Source organism: Semicossyphus pulcher, unplaced genomic scaffold (genome assembly GCF_022749685.1).
Source record: "Semicossyphus pulcher isolate SPU_LCO1_2020_fin unplaced genomic scaffold, fSemPul1.0.p SCAF_38, whole genome shotgun sequence".
Lineage (NCBI taxonomy): Eukaryota > Metazoa > Chordata > Actinopteri > Labriformes > Labridae > Semicossyphus > Semicossyphus pulcher.
Window position 1 is genome coordinate 720,001 of NW_027211713.1, and position 14,763 is coordinate 734,763.

At 41.6% G+C, this 14,763-nt stretch overlaps 3 protein-coding genes across 5 annotated transcripts in view; 1 reads left to right on the top strand and 2 right to left on the bottom strand.

Annotated features, from left to right (window-relative positions):
- Positions 1 to 111, bottom strand: part of tubgcp4 (tubulin gamma complex component 4) — a 7,665-nt gene extending 7,554 nt beyond the window's left edge. For both annotated transcript variants that reach the window (XM_069679280.1, XM_069679281.1), the window contains exon 1: positions 1 to 111. This exon is cut by the window's left edge and continues 32 nt beyond it. In XM_069679280.1, the coding sequence (XP_069535381.1) occupies positions 1 to 46 (46 nt within the window). In that variant the 5' untranslated portion in view covers positions 47 to 111.
- Positions 112 to 364: 253 nt separating this feature from the next.
- cdkn2aip (CDKN2A interacting protein) lies at positions 365 to 4,375 on the top strand. 2 transcript variants are annotated; one of them, XM_069679289.1, is made up of 4 exons: positions 365 to 433; positions 939 to 1,188; positions 1,273 to 1,394; positions 2,478 to 4,375. In XM_069679289.1, exons 2-4 carry the CDS (start codon positions 941 to 943, stop codon positions 3,059 to 3,061), a joined length of 954 nt encoding a protein of 317 aa, XP_069535390.1. In that variant the 5' UTR covers positions 365 to 433; positions 939 to 940; the 3' UTR covers positions 3,062 to 4,375. The 2 variants fall into 2 exon arrangements, with proteins under 2 accessions (XP_069535390.1, XP_069535389.1); XM_069679288.1 differs by having other exon boundaries at positions 402 to 677.
- An 8,241-nt stretch (positions 4,376 to 12,616) lies between these two features.
- cart3 (cocaine- and amphetamine-regulated transcript 3) lies at positions 12,617 to 14,120 on the bottom strand. Its single transcript, XM_069679274.1, has 3 exons — positions 13,940 to 14,120; positions 13,338 to 13,421; positions 12,617 to 13,250 (listed from the first exon to the last, which is right to left on the bottom strand). The coding sequence occupies exons 1-3, from the start codon at positions 14,114 to 14,116 to the stop codon at positions 13,143 to 13,145; spliced, it is 369 nt and encodes a 122-aa protein (XP_069535375.1). The 5' UTR covers positions 14,117 to 14,120; the 3' UTR covers positions 12,617 to 13,142.
- Positions 14,121 to 14,763: the final 643 nt, after the last annotated feature.

Genomic DNA, 14,763 nt, shown 5'->3' on the forward strand with positions numbered 1-14,763 from the left:
TCGTTCCCGGGTATCCGCTCAGCGCCAGCAGCAGCTCGTGAATCATCTTAATTCACCTTGAAATGATTTTTACCTGAAAATACAGCAGTGGGCGTCTCATTCAACCATCACAACAAACTGCCGCCCAAGCTGTCGCAGGCTGGTTACGTCATATGACAAAGCATCACGGGACACGACGTTGCTAGAAAGTAGTAAATTACGTTCTGTCGTTTTTGCTTCTCTTTTATTTTGATTTTAAGTACTCATACAAATAAAAGAGCTAAAATGAACGGTGTAAGGTAGATAAAAACTGAGCTAAAGTTAGCACAGCAACTTGTAGCGTCCGCTGCGCTTCTGGGAAATGCAGTTGATTCCGCAAAAGGCAGCGTCCTCACCTTGCGTCATCATTCGGTCATGTAGTTAGCTAGCAACACCTCGCAACTGAGAGAGCTTGGTATGTCGTAGTTACTTGTTAAAATGACTCCATTACACAGACAGTTTGAGCTCTGATATTCACGACGTTATTTAGCTTAATAGCATGTTAGCACTATAGCTTAGCCGATGGTAAAACTACTGTCACCCTGTTAGCCGTTTGTTTGAACTCACCGTTAGTCGCTAAAGTCAGTAGCATTCTGGAATAACTGGTTAGCAGTTAGCAACAAAAGCAGCATCTGTATGCGGTCTGAAAACGATACCTAGTAGGTACACAGCTTCATCAAGCCCTGTTAGCTTGAATTAGAGCCGTTAGCCTGATTCAAGCTAGCTGCAACGTTTAACGCAGATGTCAGTGAGCATGTGTGTGTTTGTTGATGCAGAGTGTGTTTTCTGTATGTGTTCTATTACTCAGTGTTTGTTACTGTTTGTGTGTTTTTTTCCCACACAGTGTGTGTTGTAGGGTGTGTGTGTGTGTTGTAGGTTGTGTGTTTTCTCATACACAGTCTGTGTGTGTGTATCTGCAGTTATGGCGGGGGAGCGCAGCGGAGAGGACACAGTGTCAGAGTACCTGGACCAGAACCCGGAGCTGGCCCGCTGGGTGGACTCGCTCAGAGGTTATTGTGAGAGCAGGAAGCAGTGGTCGGCCCGCAGAGAGTTCATCCTGAGGAACATGGAGGCGTTTCCCACCGTGCAGCCCGGAGAGACGGGCAGCAGTCTGGACCGGCTGCTGTCTCTGTCCATGGTGTGGACCAACCACGTGTTCCTCGGCTGCAGGTGAGACACTTTGACAGGACAGATAATGATCTGATGAACCACAGACAGAAAGATGAAGACCTCTGCTCCTCTCTTCTTCTTCAGTTATCCTCCAGCTGTGATGGAGAAGATCAGAGACATGGGAGAGGGGATCGTAGTCCAAGATGCACCCATTCACAAAACTACAAAAGAGTTACTGTCCAAAGGAAAACGGAGCGCCACCGCTGGTAACACATTATAATACGACATGTAGTTGATCTGTCTGCAGTGTATTATGTGACGTTAAGCAGGAATAGTTCATGTGGACACAACATGAAAAATGTGACAATGAATGTTTATTCTGCTTTAATTTATTAACACAGAGAGAGAAGCTTTAAGATAAAATATTTTTAATGCATTTTCATACAGCGTCCAAACCGAAAACAAACTGAAGGCAGAAATATTAAAAAGTGTATTCATGGTTTTTATGACAGTACAGAGTGCTTTTAGTATCAAGCTGCATTTGTTGCTCAGATTAAGACTTTTCTAATTTAACAAGTTTAATAACATCACATTTATCCTCACTGTATTTATTGTCTCTAAATCTAAAGACTAATAAAAATCTGTGTTAAACGGCAGCTCACACACCTGAAACCTGACAGGTGAATGTGGTGCACAATAAAAGAACAGAACTGCAGCACTCACAGAAATAGTTGCCCTCTGATGTATTGTGGACATAACCACCAAGATGTTTCAACAGGTAGAGTTCAAACACCAATCAGGAGAGAGAACATGTAATGACATCATCAGATCCATACCTGTATGAACCAGAGTGTCAGTAGGTGACATGAAGAGCTGCATCATACAGATCAATAATAAAGAGTGTAAATATAAACGTAGGTAACGTCTGTAAGTGTTATTTATTGATCTGTAACATTTAGCTTCACGTTTCTGCTCTCAGGCTGGCAGATGCTTTATTATTGTTCTGATTATTACTGTCACACCTTATTAAGAGAGGACCCTCTGATTCATACAAGTACAGCTCCTGTGATGTGATTCTTTTTCTGTCTCCTGATTGGGCTATCAATTCCTGTTTATATGATTTATTTTGAACACACAGTAAGGAGGAGGATAAGTGATGTGACTTAAACAAACTGTGAGTCAGTGAGATCATACAAACACTCCTCACTTCCGTCTGCTGCTCGTTATAAACCTCCAGCATGTGTGGGAGCAGTTTCACTGTGACCACCTCCACTCTGTTTGTTTCTCTGCTCCCACTCTGATTCAGTCTGCTCATTAAATCTGTTCCTCTGTGTTTTCATCTTTCTCAGAGGGCGACGCTGACGGCTGTGTGAAGAGAGCCAAATGTGGCTCTAATGAGCCTGACAGTCGACCTGCAGGGCGGGCCACCCTGCGGCCTGGGAGTCAGAAATCAGGGCCTCTCCCTCAGGCTCCAGCAGAGCACCAGCCCTTCTTTAACCGCCTATACAAGGCAGTGGCCTGGAAGCTGGTGTCGGCGGGGGGCTTCGGTCCAAACCTGGACCACTGTGAGATTCTGCGGAGCTGTGTGGAGTCGTGCAAACAGACGCTCACCTGCGTGTTTGTGCCCCTGAAGGACATCACTGGCCTGCCCGCGGGGCGCACTCAAAAGGAGGGACACGTGTGTGAGATCCGCTGTCAGACCGTCTACATGGGGACAGGATATGGAAAGGACGAGTCTGCCGCCAAAGCCATGGCGTCCAAAGAGGCTCTGAAGGTTTTTCAGGGGAGGAAAGTGACGGTTAAGATCTGCAGACGCAGGTTCAAAGGGAGAGACGTGGAGGACCTGGTGCTGCTAGACGAACAGCCACGCAGTCAGGGCTTCCCCCCCGCACTCAGCTACCCCTTTCAAGAGCAGGAGGACCCCTCCTCTTAGAGAGGGGGAGGAGGAGGAGGAGGACGATGACTCCTTATAGAGCAGGAGGAGCAGGACAATGACTCCTTATAGAGCAAGACGATAACTCCTTCTAGAGCAGGAGCAGGAGGAGGAGGAAGACAACTCCTTATAGAGCAGGAGGATGATGCCTCCTTATAGAGTAGGAGCAGCAGGAGGATGATGCCTCCTTATAGAGTAGGAGCAGCAGGAGGACGATGCCTCCTTATAGAGCAGGAGGGCGATGACTCCTTAGATCAGACTGTGAAGTTTGTCGTGCTGATGTTCCCGCCTGCAGCAGAGACACTTCCTGAACAGTGCCGACCTGTTGGACCAGCGTGTGAAACATCAGACAGTAATATTCTCCTCATGTCACAGCTGCAGGTTAAACTGGACCTCATTCAGGTGGTCCAATAGTCCCTCACTCTGAAGAAGGGAAATAACATGGTGATTTACCTTTAATACAGAAAACCTCTGAGTGCTGTGAAGCCTGTGAAACCTGAGACCAGGTGTGTTCCGGTGAAGCAGATGTCTGATCTTTGCTCTGTTTTTTTATTAAACGGTTAAAAGTGAAAATGACTCTGTTTAAATTTGGGGTATAAAATGTGTAAAAGTTCAGGGGGTGAATATTTATGAATGTCCATTCATCTCACCTGTTCTCACTTTATTCCACAGTTTGACAGCAGGTGAGAGAAGGTATTTAAACACAGTCACAGAGATCAGCTCACTGAAGGTCAAACTGTTTTTGTTTGTTATTATTGGTCCAAACAGCAGAGTGTTCATGTGTTCTGTGTTACAGGTTCAGTTCAGGTGTGCTCACCTGTCACAGTCTGATCTATCTGTCTAATGACAACTCGGTTTCCTTTGAAACTAACGTCACCTTTCTTACAGTTTAAATCACCTGTCTGAGGTTCAAACAGCAGAATCTAAAGTTGTGTTTGAATCCAGACTTTAATTTGACATTTCATTTCTGATTCTAGCGTTAACCATTAAACACTTAACCTGTGACAGAGCACGACCTCATCGTTACCTGTTATGAAGTTCACATAATAAACGTCTCCACAGGTCAGTGTGATGGAGACTCTCTGTGTGTAACAGCAGCTGCAGATGCTCCACGTGTTCATGAATCTTTTGAGTCTCTGCTGAATGAAGGTTTGAGTTTTTATTCCAGTTTGCAGTAAAATTGAAGATTTTGTTCGTTCACATAATTCTGTTTTTATTTCATTATTTAATTTCTTTGATTTAAACTCCAATTAGTTGAAAATGTCGAGTTAATAAATATTCTTTTGAAAGTGTGAACAGATGTTTCTATTAAAGATGAATATAATGTGCTTGATATTAATAAGTGAGTTTTATATATTAAGTGAGTTTTATAATAAGTGAGTTTTATATAATAAGTGAGTTTTATATATTAAGTGAGTTTTATAATAAGTGAGTTTTATATATAAAGTGAGTTTTATAATAAGTGAGTTTTATATATAAAGTGAGTTTTATAATAAGTGAGTTTTATATATTAAGTGAGTTTTATATAATAAGTGAGTTTTATATAATAAGTGAGTTTTATATATTAAGTGAGTTTTATATATAAAGTGAGTTTTATAATAAGTGAGTTTTATAATAAGTGAGTTTTATATATAAAGTGAGTTTTATAATAAGTGAGTTTTATATATTAAGTGAGTTTTATAATAAGTGAGTTTTATATATAAAGTGAGTTTTATAATAAGTGAGTTTTATAATAAGTGAGTTTTATATATAAAGTGAGTTTTATAATAAGTGAGTTTTATAATAAGTGAGTTTTATATATAAAGTGAGTTTTATAATAAGTGAGTTTTATATATTAAGTGAGTTTTATAATAAGTGAGTTTTATATATAAAGTGAGTTTTATAATAAGTGAGTTTTATATATTACAGTTTTTTTTGATTGCTTAAGCACGATTTTCAAAACAGGGCCCGTGTTTTCAAAACACTACACACAATTAGCACAACCACACACCCAATTAGCAAAACACTACAGATCCTTTGCAAAATTAAACACTCTTGTAAAAACTATACACTTCTTTAAAAACCACACTTTGTTACCATATGAAACACACGTTTCACATTACTATACTCTGTTTGCATGAGTTACACTCTGCTGTGATAAACCTAAAACACTTTTAGCACTTCTACTTCCCTATGATTAGAGTAGGCTACTATCAACAAAGTACAAATATAATGTAAATTCACCAAACACTACACAAGACCAATGTTGCAGACTGAAGAAACTCATTTATTTCTCAACACGCTCAAAATGTTGACATGGAGATTCATAATACTGTAACAAAACGTCACTTTACGTATTGTAAGTTAAAAAAACAAAAACAAAAAAAAAACTAGACATTGTCTCTTCGCCTAGCTGGATCTGGCCAGAGAATTTCATCAACATCGCAGGCAATGTTGTCATTAGCAAGACACCTTGGAAAGAAACGTCTTGAATGACGAATCCATCCTTGCATTGCTGCTACCTCCATCTGGTCACAGGCCTCCTCCATGGCTTGGATGAGGGGTACCTCAGCCTGGAGACGGAGATCATATACCTTCCACCGCCATGTCGAGAAAAACTCTTCTATAGGGTTGAGGAATGGAGAGTATGGTGGAAGATATAGGACGGTGAAATGTGGATGTTGCTGAAACCAGTTCTGAACCAGAGCAGAGCGGTGGAAAGACACATTGTCCCAGACAACAATGTATTGCATATGATCGATTTGATTTGCTGCTGTTATGTTGTGCAATTGGTCCAAGAATGTAAGTATGAGTGCTGTGTTGTAAGGGCCCATATGGGCATGGCGGTGGAGGACCCCATTCTGTGTAATGGCTGCACAGAGTGTTATATTACCCCCACGTTGCCCTGGGACATTGACTATAGCCCTGTGGCCAATGATGTTTCTTCCCCTCCTTCGTGTTCTCGTCAGGTTGAACCCAGCCTCATCTACGTAAATGAACTCATGCTGGATCTCCTCTCCATCCATTCGTAAAACTCTCTGAAAAACAGTGTCAGGCAAAATTGTGTAGTTCAGTGTAGATCTAGTATACATATTACAGTACAGTAAAAGATTAAGAGACAGTATGCAAGATCACACTGCTAAAGTGAATACATACCTCTGCATAATCATGCCGCAGTCGTTTCACCCTTTCGGAATTGTGCTCGAAAGGCACTCGATAAATTTGCTTCATTTGAATATGGTTTTTTTTTAGGATGCGTGCCAGTGTTGATGTTGAGACCTGATGGATATCGTTGAAAATGGCGTGGTTATTGACAATGTTAGCTTGGAGCTGATTGAGTGTTATAGCATTGTTGGCCAAAACCATGATTACTATCTCCCTCTCTTGCTGTTCTGTGAACATAGGAGGCCTTCCCCCATGTCGTTCCTGACCCTCAATCCTATGTAGAAAAAAAAACCAGTATACAATAGTACAGTAATTTCACAGGAAAAGGTAACAGAAGTGCTGATAGTGCATAGAATACAGTACTGTAAGCAGTTACTGAAACCGTGCAGATGTTTTTGATATGATGATATTTTTACAATACCTATTTTCCAGTCGAAATGTTCTTATCACACTTGCCACTGTATATCGGCTTAGATTTGGCTGTACTCGCAGTCCAGCCTCCCTCAGCGTCAGGCCGTGGTTGACAACGTGGTCAACCAGTGTTGCGCGGATCTCATTTGTCAGATTCGGTCCTCTTTGAGCACCTTCTTGTCTTCCTCTTCCTCTTCCTCTACCTCTACCTCTACCTCCAGCATGGCCTCCATCTCTTCCTCTTCCTCTGTTGATTCCTCTTCCTCCCCTTCCTCCTCGTCCTCGTCCTCCTCCTCGTCCTCCTCGTTCTCCTCGTTCTCCTCGTTCTCCTCCTCGTCTTACTCTTTCTCTGACTCTTTCCATTGTGCTTGAAGACCGATGAACTCACCTGCTGCTTTTTATAGTGCTTATACACCTGATTGGTGTGTCTACAATTAAGCAAACGAGTGTTTGCACACCTGATGACTGTGTTGAACCAATTGGTTGGACGGTGTGGTAATTTGACAGTCAGTGCTTTGGTATTGCAAGGAAGTGACTTCATGATAGATTTTTGTGTGTAATGTATGTTAAGTGTGTTTAGTGTTTTGCAAATCACTGTGTGTAGAGTTTTGCAACAAGTGTGAGGTTGACAATGTGCTTATAGTTGTGCAAATATGGGATGATGTTTTGCTTCTTGAGTGTAAGGTTTTGCTAATAGTGCACTACTTTTAATTTTAGTGTGTAAGCAATCCAAAAAAACTGTAAGTGAGTTTCAAGTGAGTTGTATCTCTCTGGGTGTTCACTGAGCTCCTTTATGTTATCTTATCTTGAAAGTTTATTTCTTACTGCAGGAAACAGTCAGACTTTAGATTATGAGCAGATTATAAAAACAGAGATAATTAATGATGAACATGTGCACTGACATGAAACAATAATGATGATAAACATGGTGAACGTCTCATTAGAGTCTGTCAGCTCCAGAGGGCCGAACACCATGACTCACATCCTCATTACACAAGCACACACACACACACACACACACACACACACAAATATCAGATTATTAGAAACTCTCACTGACATGACCACTTAACCACTCACTTTTCTCATATTTCTATTTTTGTGACAAATATTAGAATATCTGCCTTTATAGAACCTTAACCTGGTGTAAACAAATAGAGAATGCAGAGATCTGAGCACACATGATAAATACTCCACAGAAAGTAAACTGCTAAGTGTTTTTGGTGAATATATCCTGCTGTCTGTGTCGGTCGTTATTCTTCTTTCATCCTGAGGACCAAATTAGTTTATTGCTTCTGATGGAGGATTTTAATCAACACAAACTACATCTTCAGACGGCCCTCATTTCATTTTGCTGCACACTATTACATTTTTTAAAAGTAAAATAATCCATAATGAAGACGCTCCATATTTAAATCTCTTCCGGTTGTGCTTCAATGTAAAAGCATCTCTGTATGTAGGTCCTTGTTGGTCATCGCTGGCCTCGGCCATGGGCACATCTGCTGATCCTGATCTTCCATTGGTGGATCAGGAGTGCTGCTTCAGGTAGCTGTGCAGCACTGCGATCACACTTATCCACAGACAGCTCAAACAGGCATTTTAGTCTGGGACTAGGCTTAATAATAATAATAATAATAATAATACATTTTATTTATAGGCGCCTTTCAAAGCACTCAAGGTCACCTTACACAGCAGAGAAAACTAAAAACAATGCAACAACAGAACAACAAAATTAACAAAACAAATTCACAGTGCATAAAATCGTGCAGAGGTAAGCCTTCTCTGTGAAACTGGCCCTTTGTGTTTATTTCAGTCTCACCACCAGAGGGCAGCAGTGTCTACATGTGAACTTACACTGTGTGTGTGTGTGTGTGTGTGTGTGTGTGTGTGTGTGTGTGGTCTTATATTAGTGTACACGTTATAAATCTACTTGTCCGCCTGCAGCATCGACAGGAGCTGACCAACATTTAACAGCAACATCTTCAGAGAACAATCTCAGACCCAATAATCTGTAACCTGCTCCGTGTCGCCATCATTAGCTCGTCTTCATCATCCTCTTCGTCTTCATCATCCTCATCTTCATCACTGTCTCATCCTAATGGCTCTCCTAACCTTCCTCTCTCTCTCTCTGCTCTGTGTCTCCATCCATCACTCTCTAATTCTCTTTCTCTTTCATCTGTTTCCGTCTCTGTCGCTCATTCTTCACCTCTCTGTCAAATTATCACACACAAAAAAACCTTCCTTCCACAGGACTCTTCCTGCAGGTGTGAACTGTCTCACTGCGTGAATAAAGACCTTATCCACATGTAATCTCTGATCAGAGCTGGAGGTCATTCTCACAGAATCAGTCCTGACTGCTGGCTGTCTGCAGGAAGAATTACTGTTCAGAGGAGAACCGACAGAGCAGCAGAGACTGTTTCCTCTGATATGATGTTTCGGCCCATCCAGTCGAGGCAGATGGCTGTTCAACATGAGTCTGGTTCTGCTCGAGGTTTCTGCCTGTTAAAAGGAATTTTTTCCTTGCCAATGTGCCGAATTGCTAAGTGCTACTCATGGTGGATTCATGTTGGGCCTCTCTTTAAATAACTTAACAAAGAGTCGGTCTAGACCTGCTCTTTCTGTAAAGTGTCTCGAGATAACCCTGGTTATGATTTGGCGCTATACAAATAAAATTTGATTGATTGATTGATTGATTGATAGACTGATGCTGTATTCTACACTTATAACATGTAATTGTATAACGTGCAGATACTTGTATCAAAGTATACTTGCAGATACTTGTGTTAAAGTAAACTTACAGATACTTGTGTTAAAGTTTACGTACAGATACTTGTGTTAAAGTAAACGTACAGATACTTGTGTTAAAGTTTACGTACAGATACTTGTGTTAAAGTAAACGTACAGATACTTGTGTTAAAGTTAACATGCAGACAGTTTCCCTCTCTGTCTGTTTTCTTCACGTCTTGTAATTCAACACTGTTCTTATGATGTGGATTCTGCAGGTTTTGGTCATTAAGTCTTGGATAAACACAGATATTGGCCTGATGATGGCGCTACATGAAAAATCAAAGGATCTCTATGAACATGATATGAAGGTCTGATTCTCTGAACAGTCAAACCTCAGGATGAAACTACAGAATTTTTAATCTGAATTGAATCCGTCAGACTTTAAAATAATCATTCCCATCCCAGATGTTCTGTTTCACACCTGATCACACCTGACAGTGGAGATAAAGTCAGACTCTGACACATAAACTCAGAGTCTCTCTCAGACTCACTGGAATATAAACGAGGATCACAGCTATACAGAAAACAAAGAACAAACAGGAACATGTGCTCAGCTTGATCAAATGAACAAACTACCGCTTGCATCCATGTTGATTCAGTAACACACACACTAACACACGCACACACACCGAGCCAGGTAAAGACTAAGTCAACACTCGTCCTCAGGAAGCACAGAGGCAGACTGGGCACCAGAGAAACATGTGCTAATAACGCGTTAACGCACCTTCCCTTTAACGCCACTAATTATTGTTCGCCCGCTCTCCTTGTTGAGGAAGAGCACTGACACAGTGACAGGAGTCACAGGACATCAGGGCGCTCTCTGTCCGCACACAATCATATGCAGTTCTGTAACGCAATGTAAACATTCCCACTGTGTATCTCCGTATGTCCCTATGGTAAATGCATTGATTGTCGCTGTTTATAAAGCTTATAAAAGGTGCAGATGTCATTCGGTAACGATCGATCGTTTTGATCGCTACGTCATTAACAAACACTCATTCACGCATTCATCACCTCACGACCGGACTACTGCAATAGCATCATCTAAGGTACCTCCTCCAAAATCCTTAACAAACTACAATACATTCAAAACTCTGCCGCCCGTCTTCTCACCCATACCCGCATCAGAGATCATATCACCCCAGTCCTTCTGAACCTCCACCGGCTCCCCATCCAACAAAGAATCCAATTTAAAATCCTCCTCATCACCTACAAGGCCCTCCACAACCTCACCCCCTCCTACCTCACTGACCTCCTTCACCAATACACTCCCACCTGTAACCTCAGATCCGCCAACAGCAACCTACTCTCACCCGATCCAAGCACCGGACCTGGGGGGTCAGAGCATATTTGTCCATTCCCATATCCCATATATAGATAAAAATATCTCTTTAAGGTACATTTACAACAGGTAAAACGTGTGATTAATCGCTAATTAACTATGGACAACCATGTGATTAATCGCGATTCAATATTTTAATCGATTGACAGTCCTAGTAATAATGTAATAATAACAATAACAATAATAATAATAGTATGATCAAGACAGCGGCGCTGTAGTGGCAGCCTGTTACAGCAGCTCTCGCCCAACGCTGGGTTTTTTCTGGTGAACATCCAGGGAATCGGCATTGAGATTGTGGACTCTTACAAGTACCTGGGTGCTCACCTGAACAATAAACTGGACTGGACAGATCACACCAACATCTGCTGAGGAGACTCAGGTCCTTTGGAGTGTAAGGAGCACCCCTGAGGACCTTCTATGACTCATTGGTGGCATCAGCCATCTTTTATGGAGTGGTCTGCTGGAGCAGCAGCGCCACGGCTGCAGACAGGAAGAGACTTAACAAACTGGTGAAGAAGGCCAGCTCTGTTCTGGGCTGCCCCTTTGACCCTGTGGAGGTGGTGGGAGACAAGAGGGCGATGGCAAATCATCTGTGATGGGGAACAGTTCCCACCCCCTGCATGGCACAGACACAGCACTGGGGAGCTCCTTCAGCAACAGACTGCTTCACCTGCGGTGTGTGACGGAGAGATACAGCAAGGCCTTCATTCCTGCTGCAGTCAGACTGTTCAGCCAGGCCGGCTATGCCACCGGGAGCAATTTGGGGTTCAGTGTGTTGCCCAAGGATACTTGGACATGTAGCCTGAGGGAGCTGGGGATCGAACCACCAACCTTCCTATTGAAAGATGACCGACTCTACCACCCCATAATAATGATAACATTATTGTTTTGTCCTTTGTTATTATACTGAATATGATGATTGTGATTCATGTGATGGTTGTTATGTTACACATTTTAATAACAGGAGACGTGCAGGGGAAACCCAGAAAACCCTCAAGGGGCTGTACAAGTGGCGTTCCCCATGAAACTATTGATCAGTACAAACATTCTCTTAACATTAATCAAAAACAAATGATTATTATTATAATTGATTTGTTTTTACTAATAAAATAGTTTGTACATGCTGCTGAGGCTGTGGGAAGGGATTGTATATTTAGTTGAGACATCAGAAATCAATAAATTATTACAAATATAAACTTTTGTAACAGGAAGCTAAAGGTGATATTTGTAACTCCTCCACCTGTGACAGATCAAAGTGTCACAGGTGAGTAAACTGTATAAATACAGTAAACAGTGAGAGGAACAAGGACACTAAGTGTGTTTACTGCTTACTTTAGTTACGGTAATAAAAACATGATTTACTTACTGTCATCACATTACTGGAAGTCAGGACCCAGGACACACGGGGTGCACTTCCTCATCACCTGTTTGAGTTACATAAGGACCAATGATTGGCTGAAAGAACTTCTGATGTCACTAAATCATCTCATGTTCATCTTCAAACGAGAAACTTTGAACTGTTTGTACTTTAATATCCTGTATTTTTAGACACGCTTGTTATTTTTAATGTATGACTTGTATATTTGTCAAGCTTCTAAATCAAAGTGACCTGACCTCCTACAGCAGCTGAATCAACAAACTTCATGTTCATGAGTCTGTAGATCATTCGACTAAATAAAATGTTATCAAATAAAATAAGAACCACAAACTTTTAATGAAGAATAGAGTTGAGATTCAAAGTTTATATGGTGTCCTGTATGGATGTACCATGTTTGTTCATGAATAAATCCAAACATCACACACGTCATTAACCAAAGAAAATAAAGCCAGTGCACTGCTTTACGAAACACCAAGATCCACCCTTTATTATCATCATCATCATCATCATCATCATCATTATCATCATTATCGTCATCATCATCATCATTATCATCATCATCATTATCATTATCATCATTATCATCATTATCATCATCATCATTATCATCATCATCATTATCATTATCATTATCATCATCATTATCATCATCATCATCATTATCATCATCATCATTGCTGTTGTATATGCTTATGCTTACATTAGGATCATTATTAGGAGTCACACAAACATCCATCATGTTCACAGAGTCACTCTGATAAATTAATATTTTACTGTTCATATTTACACTGTTTTTTTTCATTACATCACATCATGACGTCATAACGTGGTTATGAATATTTACACAAACTTTATACTTTTTTTAAACCTGACATTTTCATTTAAGACTTTTAAACATCACATGGTTCTTCGTTGTGTGTTCTGGGCAGTCACCGCGCATGCTCCTCAGCTGTATCATAAAAATATGACAGTAATAGCAAGGAATCAGTGACAGTTTTTGTTTTTACTTCCGGTGTTGCTCATAAGCACTTCAGCAGGAAGAAGTTGCAGAAAGCTCCGCGCGGACAGTCACACATCTTGCCGATCCGAGCGCCTTTCCTGACGGCGCACTGCTCCCCTATGTCACACTGAGGAGGAGCACAGAGTCATTTCTGCTGAAACATGATCAATACATCATCAATCAGTGCATTATCAATAAGCAGTGTGTTTCGTACCGTGGGCACTTGACCGAACTTCTTCTCCCATGACGGAAGTTTCTTCGCCTGAAGCTTCTCCAGAACTTCCTGCAGAGCTCCGAGCTGCACACACGAGACAGAATATATGAGCTCCATTAATGAGCGAGAATTTATCAACCAGACTCCATTCAGAACATCTTGTATTTAAGAGCCCCCTGTCATATGTTCTTTCCTATGCAGATAAATTATACATGAGACATCATTTTAATTTAAACACACGAACTGTTTTATGTAACGGTATCAACGTTTATATAAGACGTATTTTATTGTATCAGTTACTCAAAACTTGTTTTCTGTTCGTATTTAAGTTTTATTCTTTAAATAAACCAAACTCCATTCAGAAAATCTTGCATTTAAGAGTCTTCCTGTCATATAACTTCTGTCCTGTGCAGCTGCACTGGGTCTCAATGTTTCAGGCTGTATTCACCGCCACAGGGCTGGTAGCAAAGCAACATTTCATCGATAAGGATAATTTATTATATGATGCATATAAGAAAATTAAACTTTATTTCTGCTGTGTCTTGCAGATGTAAAGTTTCCTCTCTGCAGGTTACTGCTAGGAGCGCAGGTGTGAATCTTACCAGCTGCTTCTCGCTCGTCAGGTTCGGTCCTTTGGGGTAAAAGTCCCGCAGAGCACGGGGGCTCAGCTCCTCCTCGGACCCGGCCTCCTGCTCCATCAGGTCGGCTCCGGTGAGTCTGGTGAGCAGCAGAGCGCAGAGGAGCAGCCTGCAGCCCCGCATGGTCCCGGTGCGCCGCATCGTGTCCTCCCCCCGCGAGACAAACACCTTTTTATGTGGCTCCCACAGCTCCACCTCGGCGGTGGTTCCGTCTCTGTGTCATGCGTAACAGCGTCCTGTGAGTCACCCGGAAAAGTTGCTGGGCAAAAAATGCCTCAAAAGTCAACAACAAAAGAGCTGCTGTGTGTGTGTGTGTGTGTGTGTGTGTGTGGTGACGATGTTTCTATCATACAGGGCCCATTGATAACATAAAGACAAGCAGCTGATCACGTGCCTGCAGCTGTGTTCATTATGAGATAATAACTGTAATAACAGCTGTGAAGTGATTCTGAGACTTGATTAATTATTGTTTACTGAGTTTCCTCTCACATGTTCAGCCTCTCCTGTGTTTAAACTGGTGACTCAGTCGTTCTGCTGTAAAAGATAAAAAACAAACAGCTGTGAGTTTAGAGCCTCCTTTTTTCCTCCCACATCAGGAAGTCAGGCCTCACTTAGAAATGCTCTTTAACTAAGCAGCACATCCAGCTGAAATAAAAGTCCCTGACACTGCAGTTCCTCTGGTGTCCACCTGAGGCTGTCTCCAGCAGTGAGTCAGTCCCCATAGAGCCCCATGTTAAACTTTACAGCAGAAATAAACATGTTTACAGCCTGGTACAAAAAACAGTTTG

What these genes read in the sequence shown, in the direction of transcription:
- cdkn2aip (XM_069679289.1), top strand. Translation starts at nt 941, where the DNA reads ATGGCGGGGGAGCGCAGCGGAGAGGACACAGTGTCAGAGTACCTGGAC. An exon ending in CACGTGTTCCTCGGCTGCAG is followed by an intron (nt 1,189 to 1,272) that starts GTGAGACACTTT and finishes CTTCTTCTTCAG; the next exon opens with TTATCCTCCAGCTGTGATGG. An exon ending in AAAACGGAGCGCCACCGCTG is followed by an intron (nt 1,395 to 2,477) that starts GTAACACATTAT and finishes CATCTTTCTCAG; the next exon opens with AGGGCGACGCTGACGGCTGT.
- cart3 (XM_069679274.1), bottom strand. Translation starts at nt 14,116, where the DNA reads ATGCGGCGCACCGGGACCATGCGGGGCTGCAGGCTGCTCCTCTGCGCT. An exon ending in TGACGAGCGAGAAGCAGCTG is followed by an intron (nt 13,422 to 13,939) that starts GTAAGATTCACA and finishes TCGTGTGTGCAG; the next exon opens with CTCGGAGCTCTGCAGGAAGT. An exon ending in AGTTCGGTCAAGTGCCCACG is followed by an intron (nt 13,251 to 13,337) that starts GTACGAAACACA and finishes GCTCCTCCTCAG; the next exon opens with TGTGACATAGGGGAGCAGTG.